General features: G+C 35.6%; 1 protein-coding gene across 2 annotated transcripts in view; it reads right to left on the reverse strand.

Moving 5' to 3' along the window:
- Nucleotides 1-22,586, reverse strand: part of LOC115433493 (roundabout homolog 1-like) — a 117,787-nt gene that overhangs the window by 86,684 nt on the left and 8,517 nt on the right. The window contains exon 1 of one of the 2 annotated variants that reach the window (XM_030154944.1): nucleotides 18,277-18,856. The exons of the other annotated variant lie outside the window; for it this stretch is intronic. Within the exon in view, the coding sequence (XP_030010804.1) occupies nucleotides 18,277-18,337 (61 nt within the window). The 5' untranslated portion in view covers nucleotides 18,338-18,856. Of the gene's footprint in view, nucleotides 1-18,276; nucleotides 18,857-22,586 lie in introns of those variants that run through there. 2 annotated transcript variants of the gene reach the window in all.

Raw genomic sequence — 22,586 nt, forward strand, 5'->3', positions numbered from 1 at the left:
GCAAAGTATTAAAGTGACAAGTGGGTTATATTGTGCAGGTGTTTGCTGTGCATCACTGCCCGACCTTTGGTATTTTGAGCACATGTGAGTATGTACGAATGTCAGCAAAATATCCACCATATCCTCTCAGAATTCCAAGTCCTGACTACTGTGGATTCAGCATTTTATCAAAGCGACTATAAAGGGGATAGTGACCATATATTTACATATAAAACTGCATGAAACATTAAAAGGACAGAAACTGCATGTGTGTATGCTTAAAATGATGTATATATAGTTTCCAATAAGGCTACTGTAAGCACTCTTGCAATCTGATGCATCATACAATCTTTACATTTCTGCTGTGTTTTTGAACACAAGTCCCCACCCCCAACTTAAATATAAACATAAACATGTAAATATATTTACCAGAAGACATCAGGATTATGAACAGGAGACATATAGCATTCATACAAAGTCTAGATGTGAAAACATAGTAAAAGCAAAAATAAATACACCAAATAAAATTGAATAGATAACAATTATACATATACTAAAAAAAAAAAAAAAAAGACAGAAATAAAATACCGTACCATACCTACAGTTATCCAGGTGATGAGTGGTGATTTGGTGGTAGTCATGATAAAGTGCTCATTCTATAAGTTTCTATGAATTTTAGAAAAGGCTGCCACGCTTTATAGAATTTCGCAGTTGATCCTCCTAACGTACATCTCATCTTCTCCATATGTAAAAGCCTCATAATGTCTGCAATCCACTGATCATGTGTGGGAGGGGTTTTCTGTTTCCACCTCAAAAGTATAAGACGTCGTGCAAGTACAGAAGCAAATGCAATAGCATTTAAATAATATTTAGAAATATAAATGTTTGGGGGAATCACTCCGCAAGTCTGTTTTTAATTCTATTCATTCATGTAGAAAAAGAAAAGTGTGGAAAATCACACATACTCTTCAAAATTGCAAACAAAATGAGTATACAGGGTGGGGAAGCAAAATTTACAATGAACATTTAGTTGTTTTTTCTCAGCAGGCACTACATCAATTGTTTTGAAACCAAACATATATTGATGTCATAATCATACCTAACACTATTATCCATACCTTTTCAGAAACTTTTGCCCATATGAGTAACCAGGAAAGCAAACGTCAAAGAGTGTGTGATTTGCTGAATGCACTCGTCACACCAAAGGAGATTTCAAAAATAGTTGGAGTGTCCATAAAGACTGTTTATAATGGAAAGAAGAGAATGACTATGAGCAAAACTATTATGAGAAAGTCTGGAAGTGGAGGAAGCAACAAAAAACGTACCAAAGCTTTTATTAAAGCTCTCAAATCCAAAAACCTAAAGGAGCCAACCAAATCCATGAGAAAAATGGCAATTGAACTTGAGGTAGACAACAAGACCGTTAGAAATGCAGTAAAATATGATTTGAAGATTTAAATTCTCATGACTTTCAATAAACTAACTGGTCATACACTGTCTTTCAATCCCTGCCTCAAAAAATTGTAAATTTTGCTTCCCCACCCTGTATAAACAATTTCACAACTGGAAACCAGTAGATATTTAGAATTTTCGCTTGATAAATGACTTGTATGGTCATTTGTTTTCAGTCCAATTTCTAATCTATCAATTATTTAATGAACTGTTATCACACTTGCCTTCTCCTATTGACATTTTCACTAAGAATTTGGTTAAACGTGTGAAAACATTCATGAGCCTGCTTTGACAAAGAAAAAAAAAATCCTCCTGAAAAAAAACCATTTGAGTGGCTCATCCCTTGGAAACACGTACTCCAAACATACGTACACAAACACACACGGACGCACACACTAATTCATTTGTAAAGTAAAACACAGGGAACCAATAAATACCAGACATTCTTTCACAGGCTGTATAAACTACAATTAAGTGGAACAGTTGAACACTGTCATTCACGCAAGTATGTGGGGAAGGAATGAGGAATGTGTTTCTTTGCCTGTGTGTGGCCAGGACAAGGTCTCTCAACAAAACCTAATACTAATGCTTTCGATTTGCAATATGATTATTTTATCACATACACTGAATGTGAATCTCCTGGCTACAAAACTGCAAATCAGTCTTTCAATCTACAGCCACCTATGTACCAACCACAATGCACAATGTCTCCAGTCTCCAGAGAGGAAAGTCAAGGTCATGGATGTGATAACACCTCCCAACGGCAGCAGATGTTCACAGCAGATTTGAGCGGTGAAACTCTACAGCAGCATAGAAAGATGCAGGGAATGTTTCTGGAAGAATAGCAAACTAATTCTGAGTCTGTGCTTCAAAGAATCCTATATTAAATTTATGACCAGCAAATTTATGAATGTCCTTGAGGAAAAACTGTGTGCAAATAATAATTTATTTTACTTTCTGTTTACTTTGTGGCTGCTTCTGTTCTGTTTCATCAACCAGTTCAGTGTAGAATGAGGCAGTAGTCTCAGCTTTAATTTGCAAAACAGAAAAATGGGATGTCTGTCAGTCATTTATGGCGTTAAAGTTGGGACCTACAATGCTGCAGTACGATTATTTTACAAAAAAAAAAAAAAAAAAAAATCTTTGGATTGCCATCTGTTAAATGCTCACTGGGAAGGTAAGAAAGAAAAAAGTCCCCGGGGTGAATTCAAACCAGAACATTGCTGGTACACGATAAACATCTGAGCCAACTAGGTCACCAGGACACTTTAACTAGAAAATACATCCATCAGGCTGTCAGTGACAAAACATGCTCCAATTTGTTTTTGAGAATAAAATAAAAAATAAAACACACATGAAGGCACATTTTGAATCTGTAAACCAACAATAAATCTGTGAAATGATTCTTAACCCTTTAGAGGGCACTCATACAAATATGCTGTAATTCAACCTTAGTGTGTTATTGGAGGACATAACAAGACTTTTGTGAAAATTTTCAACATTTTTTTATTGTTATGTAGAAAATCACGGTTAATGAAGTTACCATAGTTGGTTATTTACCCATAAGTGGCAAAAAAGAAGTGTATATATATATATATATATATATATATATATATATATATATATATATATATATATATATATATATATACACACACACAGGGTGGGGAAGCAAAATTTACAATATTTTGAGGCAGGGATTGAAAGACAGTGTATGACCAATTAGTTTATTGAAAGTCATGAGAATTTATTTGCCACAAGAAAATTTACATAATAGAAAATGTTTTTATTCTATGTGTCCTCCTTCTTTCTCAATAACTGCCTTCACACGCTTCCTGAAACTTGCACAAGTTTTCCTCAAATATTCGGGTGACAACTTCTCCCATTCTTCTTTAATAGTATCTTCCAGACTTTCTCATAATAGTTTTGCTCATAGTCATTCTCTTCTTTACATTATAAACAGTCTTTATGGACACTCCAACTATTTTTGAAATCTCCTTTGGTGTGACGAGTGCATTCAGCAAATCACACACTCTTTGATGTTTGCTTTCGTGATTACTCATATGGGCAAAAGTTTCTGAAAAGGTATGGATAATAGTGTTAGGTATGATTATGACATCAATATATGTTTGGTTTCAAAACAATTGACGTAGTGCCTGCTGAGAAAAAACAACTAAATGTTCATTGTAAATTTTGCTTCCCCAGCCTGTATACGCGTAAGGTGAAAGGAACATGCATTTTAGAACATTAGAACATAAGTGCTGATCCAGACCCCTGTCCACATCCACATTATCCCTTTGAACATCATTCCTTACATTAATACCATTACTTCATGGTACCTAACAAAGCAGGTACACTCACTGTTCAAGCAAGATGGACCTTGCAGACCCTGTAGACCACATTAGACCTGAGATTGTTGACTCATTGTCACTGTTGCTGTCACTGTCTTGTAATATATTCAGAAATTACCAAAAATAGCTACTTGCCTGATAAAGGGTTAAGCGTACTCTGGACTTTCTTAGATATGGCAGTAGTAGTAGTTCATAATCCCTGACTATGCTAAATATAATCATTGCTGTACATGTGTCACCGTAACCATGTGAATGTGTACATGCCTGTATATACTGGTGTGATATATAGCATTGAACAGGTAAGCTGTAGTGGCTGATAGCCAAAAGCTTATCTACTCTATTTGTGATGAGAAACACCTTAGGAGCACAACTGCCTGGAAAGGCCAGCAGCCCATCTGAGAGGCTTATCCTCACTCCATTAAATGTTCAGTGGAAAGTAAAGTGGCTATACAGGCCATTGATTATCACTCAGGCAGAGCTTGAAAGTCAAACTTCCCACGAATAAAGCAGACATTAAAATGCAACTGCAGCCATTTGTCATTAAACAAGAGCAAATACCTATTTTGGCGTAATTGTGCATACACAAGTTTGATATAGTGATATTTTGTGGTTTTTGTATTAGGATAAAGCAGGGGTGTCAAACATGCAGGTTCTAAAGGTTCCAATCTGGGGGATGAATTTTTTTAAGTGCAAAAATTACACTGAAAGTATCAACAGTCAAAGGTGTTAAACTTATAGTTCTAAACTCTAAAGTTTTAACAATATTATGCCTGTTACTAAATGTTTTGTTTCTTTGGAGATCCACTGTGATCTGTAATGCACATATATAAATGAGAAATTGAAGCTTAACCTCCTAAGACCCAGCTATGGGTTTTCTGTCCACATTTGTGGACAAGAGTTTCACAACTTCATACCAAAAAAAAAAAAAACAAACAAAGAAAACTGTCCACCACAAAGGACATTCCATAAAAATTTTAAAAACTGCATCTGAAAAAACTGTTGTATCATGATGTTTCCAATAAAGGCACTTATTTAATAAAAAACAAAAAAAGCTTGTATTTTGCTGACATTTCCTGGGTCTCAGGAGGTTAATATTAAAATTGCATTTATTTTTCTTCAGGTTGTTTGGGTTATTCACATTATTTTATGTTCTAAACATTTTTATGATTTAATTTACCTTTTTTGCACTCAAACAAAGAGAAAAAAATGGAACTGACATCATTTATAGTTTATTATGTTATTATTTTACTGGTCCAGCCTACTAGAGCTCATATTCAACTGTATGTGGCTCCCAAACTAAAATGAGTTTAATGCCACTTTTATAAAGCATTTAACATTGTTTCATGTGTTTAAAACAGTCTACAGTCTTTGTAAACTCACAATGTTATACTGTGTATTTTTGGTCATGTGTAGTTTGTCATGTTCCTCAGATTGTGAGTTCTAAAACATTCCTTCAACTAAAAACTAACTGAATCAATATATTAATATTACATTAGCTTCATGCTGTGTCATTGGATGTTATAAGTGCATGTCTGCATGACCTACATTTATTTTTTGTCTTAATTGTGCCCCTGGTAGAGGCAGCCCAGATGTGAACTGACTACTGTGAGGGGAGAGACAATTTGCCCAGAGCATTAAACTCATCTACAAAACTGAAGCCTTTTTAGTTCACAACTCATTCTTCATTCATACTGTACACTACACACACACATACACACACATATACACACACACACACACCCACACACACACACACACACACACACACACACACACACACACACACACAGACTCGTAATCAATAACAAGTTCTGAGTGGACTCCTGATCTCCACTTCTGTGTTGAAGAGGCAGAATGAAAGGCCACAGTCATGGATAAAACTGGACTAAATTAACTTAATAGTCCAAGAGGACATTAATATGAGGACGCATTCAGTCACAGGCGATTATAGGTCAATGCTGTATAAATTATCTTAATTTCTGCTGGGATTGTTCATAACCTGTGTTGTAGAAGCAAAAGATATGATTCACTTAACCTTGCAATGAGCACCTAAGTGCAAGACAAGCTTTATACCTACAACACACATGGAATTCATTTCCATTGTAATCATGATGAAAAAATAGCAAAGAACTGAATGAGCCTACTCATAGATGCTGTAATTAGTAGCTGCAATCTGCTCCAATTGAAGACCCTGGTGCTAAAAGTACTGAAGTCACCAAAAAAGCCTGTTCAAAATATTTATAGGGTGAACTTAGCTACACAAATACAATATGTTTATATGCTCAACTTGAATTGTTCAAAAATGAGACTTCAGTACTTTTAGCTCCAGGGTCTTCAATTAGATGATGGATTTCATGTTCATGTCCATATTGTGCCTGAGTACTACACTGTAAATCTGGATAAGTTGTGTTTACTTTAAAAAAATTGAGAAAAGTGGTTGCTTTAAAAAAAAAAAAGTACATTTAACTTAAAATATTTTGTAATATCAGCTGCTTTGCACAGTTATTACACTTAAATAATTAAGTTCACAGCACTAAATTCCAAGTTGATTTAACGAGAAATATTTAAAGATTTTAAGTTCAATGTACTTAAAAAGTTCATTAATCATTGCTTTATTTTTTTTAAGGCAACCACTTTTCTCAATTTGTTTAAAGTAAACTCAACTTATCCAGGCTTACAGTCTCCCCTACTGAGAGAAGTAACAAGTCAGCTAGCAGACACCTAGCTAAGACAAAATGTCCATGGAACAGGTCGATGGAACTGGTGTACAATAAAAAAAAAAAAAAAAAAAAAAAAAAAAAAGAAAACACTCCTCTCACAGTTAAAACAAACAATCGTCAATAGCCGACAGCAGCTTAGAACTTTTTGATTTGCATCTTGTATGATAATCACTGAAACTCCTATAGCAGCTACTCTTTGACTGAAAGCACTGAGCCTGGCATGTTCAGACATACATGGGCAGGTGACAATGCACGTGGTCAAAAGAAAAAGAGGTGTGCTCATAACTAAAACTAACTAATTTAAATCCATTTAACTTGAATTTATTCACATATTCAACTATATCTACAAATGAGTTGACTTTAGTTAATATTTTTTAGTAATGTCTTCAAACTTATATTTTTAAGTACATTCTAATGAATTTTTTAAGTATATTTGACATTCTAGCTTATTGTGTATTTGCCCTTTTTTTTTTTATCCAAGTTTTAGGCTTTTCTCCAGATTTCTGCACTGAAATTAACCCTGAAAATATGTGCCAGAGATGCTCACCCAAAAAAAATCCACAATCACAAATTAGCTTTAATACATTTAGCTTTTTAGTTTTTGTTAGAATATCCTATCAACACAACCTTAATCCAAAGATTTCACCCTTAATATCATTAAATATTATTTGCATATCATGCGAACTTTGCAACCTTGAAGATTTGAAGAAAAAGAGAGAGACACAGAGAGAGAGAGAGAAAGAGAGAGAGAGAGTGAGATTCAAGGTTACATGCAGCTTTCTGCAGGTGTTAATTGCACCGGTGCGGCTGCATGCGGCAATTAGTGGTGGCCTTTCATGAATCAGACATGTTTTGCAACAAGATATATTTGCACAGAAAAGGATGACTTTGCATCAAATATATGTTACCTTACTTACATCTATTCAAATGGCACAGGTGCAACATGACATAATTTGCTTGCAGCGCATTTTGCACTTCTGGGTGGATACCACAGCACACACACACACACAAACACACACACACACACACATAGTTTTTTCACCTTCAGGGGAGATGGCCTGGTGTCTTTTGAAAATTACTTTATCCATAATACCAAGCAATACTACAAGTGAAACAAAGCACTAAGCCCACGTATGTCAATCACTTTTGCTGGCAAATGTCTTTTTAACTGTGTTTTTCCTCTGGCAGTAATTTGATCATTTATCTGTATGAACAGCTTCTGATAGGACTCCACTTATCCTGCTACTGTTGATAACACATGTTGGCAGAGGGCTCTGGGGCTAGCTGTTGACATAAAGTATATGATTAAAGCCCAGATTTCAACAACAGTTTGTTGTGTGGATTTAATTTGAGGGCGTGGGTGTTATAGAGCTATAGACATCAGCCTCTCTGTGATTTTCAGATTATCAGAGCGAAACAGAGAAAAACCCAAAAAAAATCAAGTGGGTCCACTGTGGTAATATATTACTTGCATGTCTTTTAATGTAAAAAAAAAAAAGTTGCAATTTGGAAATCTTGCCAAAATCTGTGACGCTCTGTTTGTTGTGAGAAAGATTCCATTGAACAGTTAAATGTAATTACAATGATTTGTGAGTTGAAAGCAACAATTTGTCACAATTCTCATTGCCAAACCAGCACTTTTTGGAATGAAACTGCTTTAAGAATCCAGCTACATACCACACTTGATACCACATCTTGCATATCACAATGAAGCAGCTGTTAGAAACAAGAAAAACAGTTCATTTACTTTGGTCGAGTCGGTCTGCCTCCATTTTCTTGCAATTTCATTCGTATTCTATGGGAAGAAAATGTGATCAATGATTCTGACTTAGACTCTGGCATTCCCTTTCATCTTCATATATACAAACTCTGAACAAGAGTTAATTACTATCGCAGCTACAACAGACTACTGATGTCAAAGAGCAGACATCTCAGTGGTAACCTCCCAACACCTGACACTGCTTCTATACATGCCTTCTTTCCTCTTTAGTCTCTGATTAACCTGAGGCACTTATTTCAAACATGATAAGATTTCACTGGCTATCCTGCCACTCTGCAACCCCTAGTTATGTGGACTTTGAAAAGACGGCCTCCAGCAACACTGCAACCCAGCACAGCAGGAGAGAAAATAGAATGTAAGGAACTGCCCTAGTTCAAGGGGTTTTCTTTTCTTTCTTTTTTTATTAACTGGCCTATACATTTTATAGAGGAGAGGAAAAACAAATTAGATACATTAGCACTTATATTCAATCAAAGAAGCTTAGGCTATTGCAGTGATGATCACTATTCCCATGCAGATGTTAGTCTGTACCAGTTGTTCAAAGAAAGTGCCTTATGTCTTATCTATTATGACTTATTGAAGAGATTATACATTACACCACAGAAGTTGAAATCTGATTCCAGATTGTCATGCTTGGTGACATTAGCTTTTCATGTCAGTAATAATTAAATCACCTATATGCCAGAATTGTGGATTAAAATGTGCAGTACAAACATGCAGTGTAGCGCAGTATGCATTTAAAACAACATGTTGGTTTCTACATGCTAGCCTGTACATCAGTGAAAGTGGACATCAAGCGGCTGGAGAAACTAAATTCCAACATCAGGGTTTTGTTAATGATACCATTAGGTGAAGGTGAATCCTCTTTTAATGACAAGGTCATTCCTGAGGGAATTGTTTTCATCCTACAGATCCACTCTTTTGGCCAACTGGGATGAAGAGATCTGCTCTCTGGATTTGTTTCCTTCCAATTAGGTCTGTGCAATGGATTGAACCAATTCGATTAATCAAGGTTTTGCTGTCAGAAAAGTGTAAAAAAAAAAAAATATATATATATATATATATATATATATAAAACAAAATCATCCACATTATTCTCCTTTCTCAACAAAAACCCAATATGGAACATGTTTGGTTTTGTAAAATATTAAGTGTAAATGTGTTTTTCCAGTCAGATATGACATTCAGCATTTCATTTTAGTGAAGAAAGATTATTTTTTGTTAATCATGTGTGTCTTCAGTTCATGTAATCAGAAATTAAGTGACTAAAATTGTGAATCATCCAAGAAATTGAAAAAAAAAAAATCTATATTTAATGTTTTGGCCATATTGCCCAGCTCTACATCTAGTTTTTTACACCTAATGTGGAATGTACAGTCTATATTCACAAGTGATCAGATACTGGATCACTAATTGATAAATCAAATCTGTTATCTATTAAAAATTACACATTACATTCATTTCACAGGTTGAGATAAGACCGTCAGATCTAAATTTAAAATCTAAATTGTTACTGAATGTATTGGAGTGAGCTCCAGTCAATTACTTCTCTTTCCCGTTTATATTAATGGAAAGCATAACATTTCCAAACTAATTTATTTTTTATTTTTCCTCCTCTCCACACTCACCCACTTGACCTCCTACCCCCCCTTTCCATATGTGTTATTTGTTATGGTATTTGTCATATGTGAATATTATAACCTTGTTTTTTTGTTGCAATAAAAAACCCAAGCTAATATTAGATCTGCTAATTAAATCAATGTATGCATGTTTGGGGCTTTCCAGTCAGAAATACTCTGGCGGGAAAGCAATTCTTGCTGCTTTAGTCTTCACTCAGAAAGCTTTGAACTGTATATCTCCACTGTCACTGATGACAGAGAACGACAGGAGACAAATGAAGGAGAAAGATAAGACGGGTGAAGGAAATGGCAGAGGGATAATGAGCATTAGTGAAGTCTTCCCTCATATTTTTGAGCCCATCTCATATTTAAAAGTCAGAAGCACCTATCTGATGGTATATGTGTGCATTTATGTGTGACTGAATCAATTCTAATGTGCATCTAAGAGTGAAAATGGAAAAAAAAAAAAAAAGACCTACCAAAAGCATATTGATGCTATTGATTATTAGCTGCCTGACTGGAGCAGAGATGGCTCACACAGAGGTTAGCTCGAGAAGAATCTGTGAGGTCAGGCTATTACCATGACCTTCAAAGCTGTCCTTTCAAAATATTAATTCTACCAATTACTCTCAAAGCTGCAAGTCCTTGAGGAATATCATGGGGCATCACTCTGAGAGGAAGCACTGCAGCACTTCAGTCCCCGCAAGCACAGATGGAAAAGTTGAGGAGTCACATGGGGACGGCACTTTGTTTTAACGATAAGTGACAAACACGTTTGTTTCAGTCCAACCTGGCTGGCAGAAGGCAGACAGTAATTCATTTCAGGTGTGGAAAGTCTTCACAATTGTAAAACCTCAAGATTGTGAGAAAGATTATTTATTTACAGAAGCAATTATCCCAAGTGCCTGAGCACACAACCATAGCTGGACACTGACCTCAGAACAGGAAACTAAAGCCAAAGGAGAACAAACAGGCGGAGAAAACCACAAACCCAAGGGAGTTTCTTAGCTTAGAAGACAGTGTATATCCAGATCTGCAGGACTAGATTTATGCGTTCACTATTTAAGGATTTTTGTTGAGTTTAACACGAGACTGAAAAAGCATGTGAAAAATATTAAATCAATTAGCTTGGGTTTACCGAGTCTATATTCAATGATTTATTGAAGCATGTTAGAGTGAAAGCATATTTTTCTGTTTACTATGAACTGCAGACATAACCACACACTATCAATCCAGTTTACACATAATTGCATGACAGAATTATTTGGTTTGTCGCAAATCATGTTTGGTTGTTTTAACCCATAAAGACCCAAACAGCCACTGATGACCAAAACCATCCACTAATATAAAATATTTAATACCTGTTGATCCACTAATCCTTTCAATGCATGTAAATAATTGGTGTAAAATACAGTTTGTCATTTTTTCATGGTCATCAGATATGACCCATTTGGACATTCAGAGGCTCTGTAGTGAATGTGGAAACACTGTCATCTTCTACAACATTGATTCACTAGTAAAACCCATGGAGTTGCATCAATGACAGTTGATGGAGACACTTGAATTATGCTCAGTTAATAATATATTTTGCTGAAAAAGTCACTTTTTCTTCAGTTCTCTTCCTTTTTGAAATAATAACTGTCAACTTAAATCTGAGTTTTTTTGAACATCTACATGATCAATAAATTAAATATAGGAAAATACCTGATTTTCACTGAAAAAACGCAAAATACAGAGGATAATGTCATAATAAATAGTGATAAATGACTTGAGAAAAGTTAAATATAGAGAAAAAAATCTTTTGGAATGGTCAGAGAAAGTAGCACTGGGTCTTTATGGGTGAATACATTACAGCAGTGATAATAATAATAATTAAAAAAAACACAAAGTATTTATATTGGAAAAAACAAAAACGTATTGCCATCATCATTATGTTATACTAACAAAACTAAGTTATATTTGTGATATAATTTAATGCAATAATAATTTGTTTCACTTCCTGCCTGAGTTGCTATGACAGCAAATGAAACCATAATTGTATCTAAACTAAGGCTTGTTAGTCTAAATAGCTGAAATCCAGACAGAAATATGAACTATAGGTCATGATTATTGTGTATAGAGATAAAATGTGAAGGGAGGAAATAGCAGAGTATGGAGGATTCTTCAGGGGAGGAAAAAAAAAAGCGCTACATTCATAGAGCAGGCAGATAGATAATAATCGATCCTGCTCAATACAAGGATTTGTGGTTGCATGTGTTTGTGTACTTCAGGGCGTGCTTCTGTGAAAGTGTGATGACCTGTGAACTCTGGGCCCGCAGGCACTTGTTAAACACAGCACAGTATCTTCCCCCTCACAAGGGTAAAAGCAACTCCACACAGCTTCACAGCCCCACAGGAAATGAGTTGAGTAAACATGGGAAGCAATCAGGAATCACACAATCATTTGAGTACGCACAAACACACACAAGAATGAGCTTATGCTAACATCATTACATATGCATCCATACATATTCACTCGAACAAATTCAAACCAAACACTTCTAACATCTGCACGGGTTTCAGAGGCAACTGGGACGATACAGTTTCTAAGGCGGAAAAGATGGGGAGGACCGAGATGTCTTTTGTGTTTTTACATGTCAAACAATGTCATTTCTTCTAAGGAGGACTCAGTGGGGACGTTGTGTGTCAATAAAAGCATGATTTAGAATTTTAGTGGCTCATGAGATTCAATTGTAACAGATATCTACAGTACAGTACAGAGTTGCACAACATATCGTTTGAGCGTCATCATCGCGATGTACGTGTACGCAATAGTCACATCGCAGGTCCTGCAATGTAGGAGGCCCATGAACTCAACGTGTTCTCATCTAATTTCATCCTGGGTACCTGACACACACTGCGAACAAAAATCCACCAATAACAATCGTTCTTAATCAGTTTCTTAAGCAGACCACGCCCCTGCACATGGAGTGAGTTGCTGGGAACAACATTGAAAAATGAGCAACAAACAAGAGAAAATCACTGAAAATGAAGACTTGGTGCCAAAAAGAAAAGCAATGTCACTTATTGGGAATTATTTTGGCTATATATATCAATATCAATATCAACACGTATATCTAGATAGATAGATAGATAGATAGATAGATAGATAGATCATATATATCTATATTTACATGTATATATATATATATATATATATATATATATATATATATATATATATATATATATATATATATGTGTATATATCACAATATATATCGTAATATGTATCGCAGGGTTAAAAAAAAATCGCAATGTCTGTTTTTTCCAATATCATGCAGCCCTAGTACAGTTAATAGCATATGCTTTTAATAGCCATCATTTAAATTATTAGTTATCTGGAATTATTTCGGCTACAAGAAGGATGATATGGAAACACGTGTTCTGTGTTGACAGTGCCTTGCATGTCGCCACAATGAGAGGTAACACAACTAATTAGTTTGACCATTTATGTCGGCACCACACAGCTATTATATCCTCCTGAGTAATTTTTTATATTGCAATATATATCGCAGGGTTAAAAAAAAATCGCAATGGCAGTTTTTTTCCAATATCGTGCAGCCCTAGTACAGTATATTCCCGGTCAGTTCTGATGGCTCACATGATGAATGGGTGAAGCAATTATTTATTAAATCACCTTTCAGTATAAATTGAAGGAGTAAGCCATGCCAGATCCCCTTCCAGCAGTACTCTAAAGAAAACACTTTAAATTGCAAACAAGCAATGCGCCAGAAAAACAGAATTATATCAGCACATTCTCAGTCAGTATTCATGAAGACGTAGGCAAACTGTCATAAGGTAAACCAAGAGCTCTGAAATGAAAATGCAGCTGATGGAGAAGGGGACACGCAGCGGACACATTTCCTGTTCCTGTTTCATATTCTTAACCCGTATGTTTGTGTGTTTCAGCAAATAAACAGCATTTATTGGAAATGTTTTCCAGCTAAGGCGGTTTCCAGCAAAGCTTATTAGTCACATTATTTCCAAGAAGAAAACAGAATTTGACAATTCTATCTGACAAACAAAGGAAAGCTCAGTGGTGTACAAAGATGTCCTAGCAGCCCCATCATCCATGGCGAAAAACTCCTCATTAGTAGCAGGACTAAGCTCATCACTGTCACCATCACAAAGACAACAGGGAGTCTTGTTAGTTTAGGAACAGCACAGCAGGCCAGCCCCCCTCCAATCAGGCTATTATGACTTAAGGTCCAGTTTTCTTTTTCAAGTGCCATCCAGAAGTTTGGGTCACAACAGTCAACCTCTTGCAGCCATGAGTGTCAGTCTCCCAAGCAGCACGAGTAAGTACATGTGAACTTTGACCTGTATATAACTAACTCCAGCAGAACAGCCAGATGTCTCAGTCAGAATGCTCCCCATAGGGTTGCAGCACACACCAGTGATGGAATAAGGCTGTATGTTTTGCCGGACTCTGACTCCCTGTTGTATTTACGTCTTCTCTGGCAACACATGGACATTATGGTCTTATCCTAACACAAACCTCAAAAGGCCATTGTTTCTTATTGCTCGAGCAATTACCATAGATTTGGCTTAGCTAGCCTAGTGCATACATAAGTTATCTCTTTGAACGCGTAGTTGTAATAAAACCATGATTACAAAGAAATACAAGGTGAGCCTTTCTTTTGTTTTCCCCAGGTTTCATTTTAGACTGTGTTTACAGACCATCAAACAAAGCAGGTAGAATAGTGATGCAAGCCACAGCATCACTCCAGGGATGCATAATTAGGATCTGTGGGATTTCAGGGACAAAGCCATCTCGACACTAGCATATGCTTTTAATAGCCATCATTTAAATTATTATGTATTATCCAATTACTGTTGGCGGATGTATTATGCAGAGACTAAACTCTCAGCCATGGGTTGTTCTAGGTTCTCCACAGCTCTATATATGATTAGGGGTGTGTATTGGCAAGAATCTGGTGATACAATACAAATCATGATATGTCATGATACTGTTAAAAAGGCAATTTTTTGTTAGTTTCTTTTTTAAAATGATTATTTCCTAGAATAATTGAATTACACCCAAAATATGCACAAATATTAAACACATTTTTTAAAACACAACAGGATCTAATGCCATATCATAAAATTTTCCTTTGTTAAAACTTAAATTATGTTTTACAGACATTACAGTTTAAGATCCTGTTTAAATATTCATATTCTATTAGTTCATAACTAACATCATAACATTATTTTTGTGCAATCCCAACAAAGGAACAAATATTACTTAATAAATGAGTGTTAAATAATAATAAATAAAATATAAACAAAAACAAAAAACAAAAAGTGAACCTCCACAATATCTGCATTTGAATACATACCTAAAAATATCGATACAGTACATCCTTAGTCTTTATTATGTTTTACAGATATTACAGTTTAAGATCCTGCTCAAATCTTCGTATTCTATTAGTCCATAACTAACATCATAACATTATTTTTGTGCAATCCCAGCAAAGGAACTAAGATCTACCTCTCTCAGACAGTAAAAAGTGCTTTTAGGATGCTTCAAATAACCATTATTTAATATAACAGTGTTAAATAATAATGAATAAAATATAAAGAAAAAAGAAAAACAAAAATGAACCTCTGCCATATCTGCATTTGAATAAATACCTAAAAATATCGATACAGTACTTTTTAATATCGATACAGTATCGTGAAATGAAATATTGCGATATATTGCAATATAACACCCCTACATATGATAAAGGTACTTAACAGTGTCCTTATAGGAGCTCAGAGTTTTAATAATGGATTATGTTTTTATGCTCCATCTAGAATGACAAAAAAAATTACGAGATTACATATGTTGATACACGTTGAACAAGCTGAGATGACGTTCAAGGACAGACATGAGCCTGGCAGCAATCACCGTGATAACATCTAGCCTTCTAAAATCCCTATAATATGTAGTGGGAAAAGGATACAATAAACACACACATACACTTACATGCAAAAATAGAGATATATTATTTTCATGCACATTTACTGTACGCCTCACCTCTTCCATCTCACAAGGTCAATGACACATATTTGGCAAATAGCTGCAGTGCTGGAGCCATCAGTGAGTATTTGACAGAAGTCTGGCCTGGTTTATGGGTGTTTCAGCCAATAAAAGAGTAAAGAAGGAAAAAAATCGGTACTAGCCAATATGCAAGATTGCACCTGTTTACATAAGACTACAACAGAAAGAAAGATCCTAGTGTTCAGTGATCAAGAGCATTGACATATCTAGGCCTCTAGTCAGTGCTCTTGGGTGAATACAATAGTTAAGGGCAGCTCAAAGATACTTGAAGCCTAAACTGCAGATGTGCTAGGCAGTTTAACAAGAAAAAGGTGTGTCTGGTGAGGCTTCTGGTGAAAATTCACTTTTTAAACACACCTTATTTCTAACTCAGACCTCAGATCTTTCTTTAAAAACATACAACAGGATAATTCCTCTGACTCCAGTTCTCTTTAAATGCTTTTTTAACTATGTGGTTCTACCAAAAGTGTCAGTTTGGGAATGTGATTTAGAGACACGGAATTGGAAAATTAGTGTCACACACGTTTTTGTACTCGTGATGCGGCCAGAGAAGCCCCAGCATGTTTCCTTTTCTGAATTACTAGTGAAATTCAAGAAAAAGTTGGTAAAAGGCTTTATTATATGCATATGTTAACACTAACTATGATCAGAGACAACAAATAGAACCTAACGATAAAGTGATCATTCAGTGCATTTTAATGATGGGAGTTTTAATAATGCTTATTATTACAGGTTTAGTACAAATAATGAGCCCAAAAGGTTAAGTTATTCTTAATAGCATGTGTTCTGAGCCTCATGGGAGCAAAATAATACCAAATAAGTAAGTTCAGTATCAAATACATTCATCATTGCATTATGGTTTATTGTATTTGGTCCAATGATAATGTTGCAGTTGTGTTTTTGCAATAGATCAGCCAAAATTGTGATTACTTATGTGCCTTTGCTTGTGGTCTAAAGAAGCTGTGCATTTAGTTCCTAAATGAAATAATGCCTTCTTCCTGTGTTTATACTGTTTTCTTTCTTATAACAGCAGACTGTAAGTACATGCTTTTCTTTAACCTAAAATTATCTCAGTAATGTACAAAAATATGGTGGAGTAGTGTAGGAATTTTATTCCCAGTTTGGTTTGGTGCCTCAGTATCCATAACTACATAACTATCCCTATAAATCATCAGTCAAAGCAGGTCTTTATACAAAATGTTTTGTTGTATTGCTGGACTGAAGTGATGCAGTTTTTGTAGACTGTAATTATTTGAGAAACCAATAGTGATACTGCATTTTAGAGGTATTGCAAAGAATGCTTTTAAAACCTGCTGGGCAAGAAGAAGGCGATACCCACACCTCTGTTTTTATGAATTCTGTCGGCCTGTTGGCTGAATCAAACAGAGTAGCTCATATTAACAGTGATCAAGGATAGGGGAAATCCTGAGCCAATAAAACCCAGTAAAAACCTAGTATATTGTCAAGAACTTTAATAACGTGCACTCCGCTGCACCTAACTTAGTATTGGTGAAAATGTGCAGTTGAGTTACAAAGGTCATCACAAAGACAAGAAATGATCTAGAATGAGAATAAGTGAGTCCTGACAATTGAAGTGCAATGTGTGTGTGTGTGTGTGTGTCTGTGTGTGTGTGTGTGTGTGTGTGTGTGTAAGAGGAAAAAAAAAACTTCAAAGATGAGAAAAAAAGAAAAAAAAAATGCATCCAAAGACAAAATGGACTGAGCATGCAGAACAACACTTAAGGCATCTATTTCCATCCGGTGAAAGATCCGTCACAAGTCTGAATGGTGCAAAGGGGCTGTCCATGGAAAGTCTCTCTGCTCCTCATTAACCTGCAGCTCATGTGATGTATGCACCAAGTGAGGACAGGAAGATAACCTACTGCATGCCCTATTTTGACTATTTATAAGCATTTGAATATAGAGCTGATCTGATCTTGGCATAAAACACAATTCTCAAATCAATGTGCATGTTTCCACACAATTAATAATAGAGTGATTACAACTGGTCCACTGCACTATAACAGTGGATATAGATAGATGGGTCACTCTGAGCAGCCAGCAGAAAGGTCAGGGGGCATATACCGCTGGGAACACAGAGAAAAGGTGACCGAAATATCCGCAGTGCCTTGGTAGATGAAAGTTAGCATCATCACCTCTTTTTTTTTTTTTTTTTTTTTTTTTTTTTTTTCTGCTCCCTATGTCCCACCAGCTCATGCACCATATTTGAAAACTGCATTAAAAAAAAAAACTGCTTTAGAAATAAATCCCCTTACACATGTCTTACCTGAACAAATCTGTAGAAATGCCAGTAGACAGTAAATCCCCGTTAAACAGACAGGCATCATTCAAGAGCAGCTGAAAACGGTGTAATCCACTGTTAGAACCCTCTTTGTTTCTGTTCTATTTCATCTGTATCACAACTTCTACTGATGAGTATCAGGGTGGAGGAGAGTTCCTGAACTCTGCACACACACACACACACAAAAAAAAAACAAATGATGACAATAATAATACTAATAATGTCCAGATCTGTTCTTTAGATGACAGATTCCAGTCCAATCTTAAAAGTTCAAGTCACTTAGAAGCATTTTTGCGGGTTACTAGAGAATTAATCCACTCGTCAGCACTTGGATTTTCTCCGCTTCTGTACAAGTCCTCACTTCCAAATGCGCAGAACTTCGCGGAATTCATCGGTAATCAGATCCGCTGGTTTCACTTTAAAGAAGAAGCTTTCCAGGACTGGTTAGATAGAAACCATACAAAAGTGCAGATGCGTCCAGTTGCAGTCACTTTAATGGTTTAAATGTGGAGTTTTTCTCCTCCTTTTTCAGACCGGTTTCGTGGGACTGGCGCTGGTTGGATGAGGCGCCGTGCGTCTCTGCGCACACTGCTTGTTTGGTTTTCCTACCCAGTCAGAGGCTTTTCTGTTGTGCTGTGGAGATTCCTGCGAGTCAGGCAGCATTTAACCGCAGAAGAATACATTCACAACACTAGGCTCCTCTTCTTTGCATCAAACTCATCCCTTATGAAAAAAACATATGCTGAAGAAGCCCAAATGCTGAAAAAAAACACAAATTCTGCCCTAAGAATGAATCAAATCTATTATATATTACATGGCATCAGCCCCATAATGAAAGTAGTAGCACTTAATATATCAACATGTCTATTACAGTAGTATCAAACTATTTATTTATTTGTGCCTTTGCTTGTGTTCTAAAGCAAGCAAAGGCACAAAAAACATATGCTGAAGAAGCCCAAATGCTGAAAAAAACACAAATTCTGCCATAAGAATGAATCAAATCTATTATACATGACATGGCATCAGCCCCATAATGAAACTAACAGCACTTAATATCTTAACATGTCTATTACAGTAGTATCAAATTGATAAATTATTATTATTATTATTATTAATTTTGTTTAACCCTTTCATGCATAGTGGTCACTACAGTGGACAGCTGTTCAAAGATGTTCTCTTGTATATTCATGGATTTTGTTGTTGTAGTTCCATATCAGCCAACACAATGGACACTTATGCATCATCCCATGCACTGCAATGCATACCATTACTGTAACTTTGCTGTTCTAGATGAACCTGATCTGCAGTAACATGTTTGAGTGTAAAAAAAACAAAAAAAAAACAAAAAAACAAAAGGCAATTGTTATTAGACTGTAATTAACAGTTTTATTTTTCCTTTTTTTTTTAAACAAAAAGTTTTGTTGTTGTTGTTGTTGTTGTTGTTGTTGTTTTTGCATATTATCTCCATGCAGGTATGTTAAAATGTGAGAAAATGTCAAATTAGCAGCATTAAAAGTGTTTTTATTTCATAGTTTTCCCACTGTATATCAGTAAATACAATGCTTCTACAATGAAACACATGATGTCCAGCTGAGTGGACATTTTTGTAACTCCATGAAATATAGATTCATGAAAAAAATAAATCAGATTGTTTTTATTTCATGCCTAAAGATGAATAAAAACCATCAGGAAAAAAATCTTGATTAAGGTTCTCATAATTCATGCATGAAAGGGTTAAAATACTATTTTTGTTCCTACAGGCTACTGACTAATAACATAATTCCACTTTAAAATGTATACTATTTTTATCCCTATATTTAGATATAGAATATGTTCTTTGACTGTCCTTTCTAAAAACCTAAAGGGACCAACTCAACCAGCATATACTATAAAAAGAATATACCTTATTTTTAATGAACCAGTGAAATACACCTTTATCTATTGGGCATCTGCAGCTGCAGCTTTGTGCTTTTCCTTCTGCAGATAAAAATCGATCACATTTTCACCCCCTGACCTCTCAACACACCACTGGGAAATTAGATGACATTCAAGTGCATTAAATACGTAATCCCTACAATATTATGTGTGAACATCCAACATGTTGAAGTAATAATCACATTGGCTGAGTGGGTGAGTTCTCTACTTAAATTAAATGCATTTATAAAGCACAAAGATGAATCCATTTATTATTATATACTGTGGTTTAATATTTCTGACCCAGTGAACCTCAGAAATCCTTTTTGCTGTCTGAGCAGGTAAGAGCTCCCTCTGCTGGAGGAAGGGAGGAAGCACATTATTGATGAAACAATTGAGGAAAGGAAAATGTGTGTTTCTACTGTGTTATGGGACTGGATTTGTATAATGAATTAGATTGAATTTATTTAGTCACTGTTGAAATCTTAACTTGTTTAGTTCGTTTAGGTTAAATAGACAGATTAATGAATCTTAATTGTTAGATAGTTTGAAGGAATTACAAAACTGAGCTAAGACTGAGTTATTGAAAATTCTTGCATCCAAACAGAAAAATGAAAATGCATTTAGAATTAAAATGAACTAACTCAAATGTTTCTTTGTTTTATTTTCAGCAACAAAGACACATGCACATACTTGCCAAAGAGATAAAAAAAAAAAAAAACAATTCTCAAGGCACATTTAGTATAAAAAAAAAAAAATAGTAAGTCGACTTCGTCAGCCCTCTTACTTCTGAGATACAGTCAGCTCACTAGGTTGACACATCAGAACAGAAAAGACAGAAACCCGCTTTGTATCATAAACAACCATATTGGAAGTCTCACCTTAAGCATTTTTGACTTTATAAAACACCGGCTAATACTGTTCCATTCTTCCAATCTGCTCTCTTCTATCAAGTCTTTTAAAAAATTACTGTTTATTTTTCTTTAACAACACAATCACCAAACATACATGTTCTTATTCCAAACAAATATTACCTTGATTAAGTGATTCTTTGGTAGCCCACTACGACACTGTCGGAGGATGTTCACAAACATGTAATAATGGCATAATATGTTTTATAAAAACTAGCTGCCATCACAGTTGGACTAAAGCACATATAAGGGCAGGAAATTGGTTCACTACTGGAGCTCCTACTTTTATGCATGTGTGCCCTGAACATAACAGCAGGTATTGTGTACACAGATAAATACAGGGCTTGTGATTTCAGTCATGCATCAACTAACTGCTCACAATCCAAAGCATCACCAACATGAAACTGCCTTATAACAGATGGTTAAAAAAGAATAGACATGCACATCTTCATGGCAACATTACACATAAAATGGCAAGGATTTCAAGGAAACAGTGCCAAGTACTTAGTTTTTTGTTTTTTTTTAATTTATTTATTTTCCTTCCAAAGTAGCTCCAACTGGTTTTCAGCCAAGGGGTAAATAGCTCCAAAAAGCAAAAAGCCACGTCCAAAAATATTTATGAAGAAAAAAATAATTTGGAATCTCCACAGAGCAACAAGCCTGGCCTGAGTACAGCTCCCCAAACAACCTTGATGAAAAGGCCTATCCATACTTGATATTATTATGATGACTGTTATTTGTGAATTTACACAATTAGTGTCTTCGTTCTGCTTTTTATTCTGGCTGCTGGCTGTAGAGAGGAAAATAAAAGCTTTTTGACTTTCATTTTCTTCTGCTCATTTATATCTTTGCCAGTGTGTCAGCTGTCCTCCCTGCACATCAGTATATACAGCTGCTATGGTTCATATGACATGCTGAAGTGAAATCAGAGACAGCCTTCTAATGCATCCTCACAGGAGGGAAAGCTCATACTAGTCATGCTAGTGATTCGTGGCCATTTCTTCCAAATTGGCAAAAATGGCTGGTAGGTCTTATTGGTTGTGAGGATTGTTGGATATCATTTCAGTGTCTCCCAGTATCACCATCGCCATTTTCCATCTCTGTTTCTCTATTAGTTCAATAGAAGCTACACCAGATAGGCATAGCCTACTGAGAGGTAGAATTTAGAATCAATACAAGGAAAAAAATATCCACATGAAGCTAAACATCACTATTTTACACACTGTTCTCTCTCATGTGCACCTAATTTGCCCAGGCACTGCAAATACAAGCTGCATTTGTTGTCTTCCTAAACCACAGAAGCTATAGGGACAGTAGGGGAGACTGGGGATGGTTGTAACACCATCACTTTGACCAATAAGGGATGGTATTAGTGTCATGTTACCAATTTCATGTGTACCCACTTGCTCCCTGATCTTGCATGTGGATTTGCATGACTGTGGAAAGAAATATGTGGGTTTTAAAGGCCAA

This window comes from Sphaeramia orbicularis, chromosome 14, assembly GCF_902148855.1.
Source record: "Sphaeramia orbicularis chromosome 14, fSphaOr1.1, whole genome shotgun sequence".
Classification (NCBI taxonomy): domain Eukaryota; kingdom Metazoa; phylum Chordata; class Actinopteri; order Kurtiformes; family Apogonidae; genus Sphaeramia; species Sphaeramia orbicularis.